Raw genomic sequence first — 1414 nt, 5'->3', positions numbered from 1 at the left:
GCTGCTCCAGCTGGGGCAGGGAAAGGTCCTTTCCCCACTGTTGGGAGGTGACAAATGAGGTGAAAAGCCCCTCTCAGGCCCTGGCAGCTCCTCTGCTGCTGCTGCTGCTTCCTCTGCTGCCCCCGGGGGCTCCTCCACAATTTATTCATCCCCTCTCACACTCATAATGGGCTGTTAAAAAACCCACCAAGACTAGGAAGCCACGAGAGGCTTAAACTGGAAATGAGGGCAGAACTTCCTCTTGAACTGGGAGCAGGAGGGGGGGGATGGAGCAGCAGCTCCACAGCAGGATTCCCTGCCCCAAAACCTCCCCCAGCAGCAGCTCCTGCCCCTGCTCCTCAGGACTGGGGTTAATCCCCACACCTCCCTCTGAAGCAGCTGCAGATGCTGCTGCTCCTCAGCTGGACCCTTGGCTGCAGGACAGAAGGTCCTGCTGGTGTTTCAGACACCAAACACCAGGCCAAGGGATCCCCCAAGGGAGCCTGGAGAGCAGGAGGGAAGAGGAACCACTTTGTGTTGCTCAGGGCCCTGGAGCTGGAGCCTGGCAGGGCACTTTGCATCAACCCAGTGCAGTGCCCACAGGAACCATGGAACCCCTATTGGTTTGGCTGGGAAAGGACCTCAAAGCCCACCCAGTGCCCCCCTGCATGGGCAGGGACACCTCCCAGCAGCCCAGGCTGCTCCAAGCCCCATCCAACCTGCCCTTCAACACCCCCAGGGATGGGGCAGCCACAGCTTCCCTGGGCAACCTGGCCCAGGGGCTCCCCAGCTTCAAAGGAAAGTATTTCTCATGTCCAACCTCCAGCTCCCTCTCCCAGCTTGAAGCCACCCCCCTGCTCCCCCAGGCCCTTGCAAACTGTCCCTCCCCAGAGCCTCCTCTCCCCAGGCCAGGCTGGATGGGTCTGAGCACGAGGGCTCCTGGGGCTGCTCCTCTCTTTGCTGTCACTCACGAGCCCCCTTGGTGGCTCTTGCTCTGGAAACTCTTGCTCTGAGCACCAGACGTGGCTGAGCTGAGCCAAGAAGCAAAACCTGCCCCCTCCTGCTCATCCCCTTCCCCTCCTGCTGCTGCAGCCCCGGGCAGGCTCAGCTCTGGGTGCTCTGCTCCCTGGGACCTTCATCCCTGCAGGGAGCTCAGCCCTGGCTCCTGCTGGGACCTGCACAAAGTGCCCCCCAAGCCCTGGGCTCTGGCACCACAGCCTGGCCCCCCCTGGGAGCAGCTCCTGCACCTCCTGGGAGCAGTTCCTGAACCTCCAGCCCTGGGAGCAGCTCCTGCACTGCCCCAGCAGGGGCTGTTTGGGGGCAGCAGGGGGATGTTTGGAGGCAGCAGGGGGATGTTTGGGGGCAGCAGGGGGATGTTTGGGGGCTGTTGGGGGGCAGCAGGGGCTGTTTGGGGGCAGCAGGGGCTGTTTGGGGG

At 62.9% G+C, this 1414-nt stretch overlaps 1 protein-coding gene across 1 annotated transcript in view; it reads right to left on the bottom strand.

Annotated features, from left to right (window-relative positions):
• Window positions 1–192: 192 nt before the first annotated feature.
• LOC104386251 (maestro heat-like repeat-containing protein family member 1) overlaps window positions 193–1414 on the bottom strand; it is a gene marked incomplete at its 5' end in the record, with an annotated part of 45205 nt that continues 43983 nt past the window's right edge. The window contains 1 exon segment of the mRNA XM_009994863.1: window positions 193–246. Within this exon segment, the coding sequence (XP_009993165.1) occupies window positions 193–246 (54 nt within the window).

This window comes from Chaetura pelagica, unplaced genomic scaffold (genome assembly GCF_000747805.2).
Source record: "Chaetura pelagica isolate M959 unplaced genomic scaffold, ChaPel_1.0 scaffold1560, whole genome shotgun sequence".
Taxonomy (NCBI): domain Eukaryota; kingdom Metazoa; phylum Chordata; class Aves; order Apodiformes; family Apodidae; genus Chaetura; species Chaetura pelagica.
This window is presented reverse-complemented; position numbering and strand designations above follow the sequence as displayed.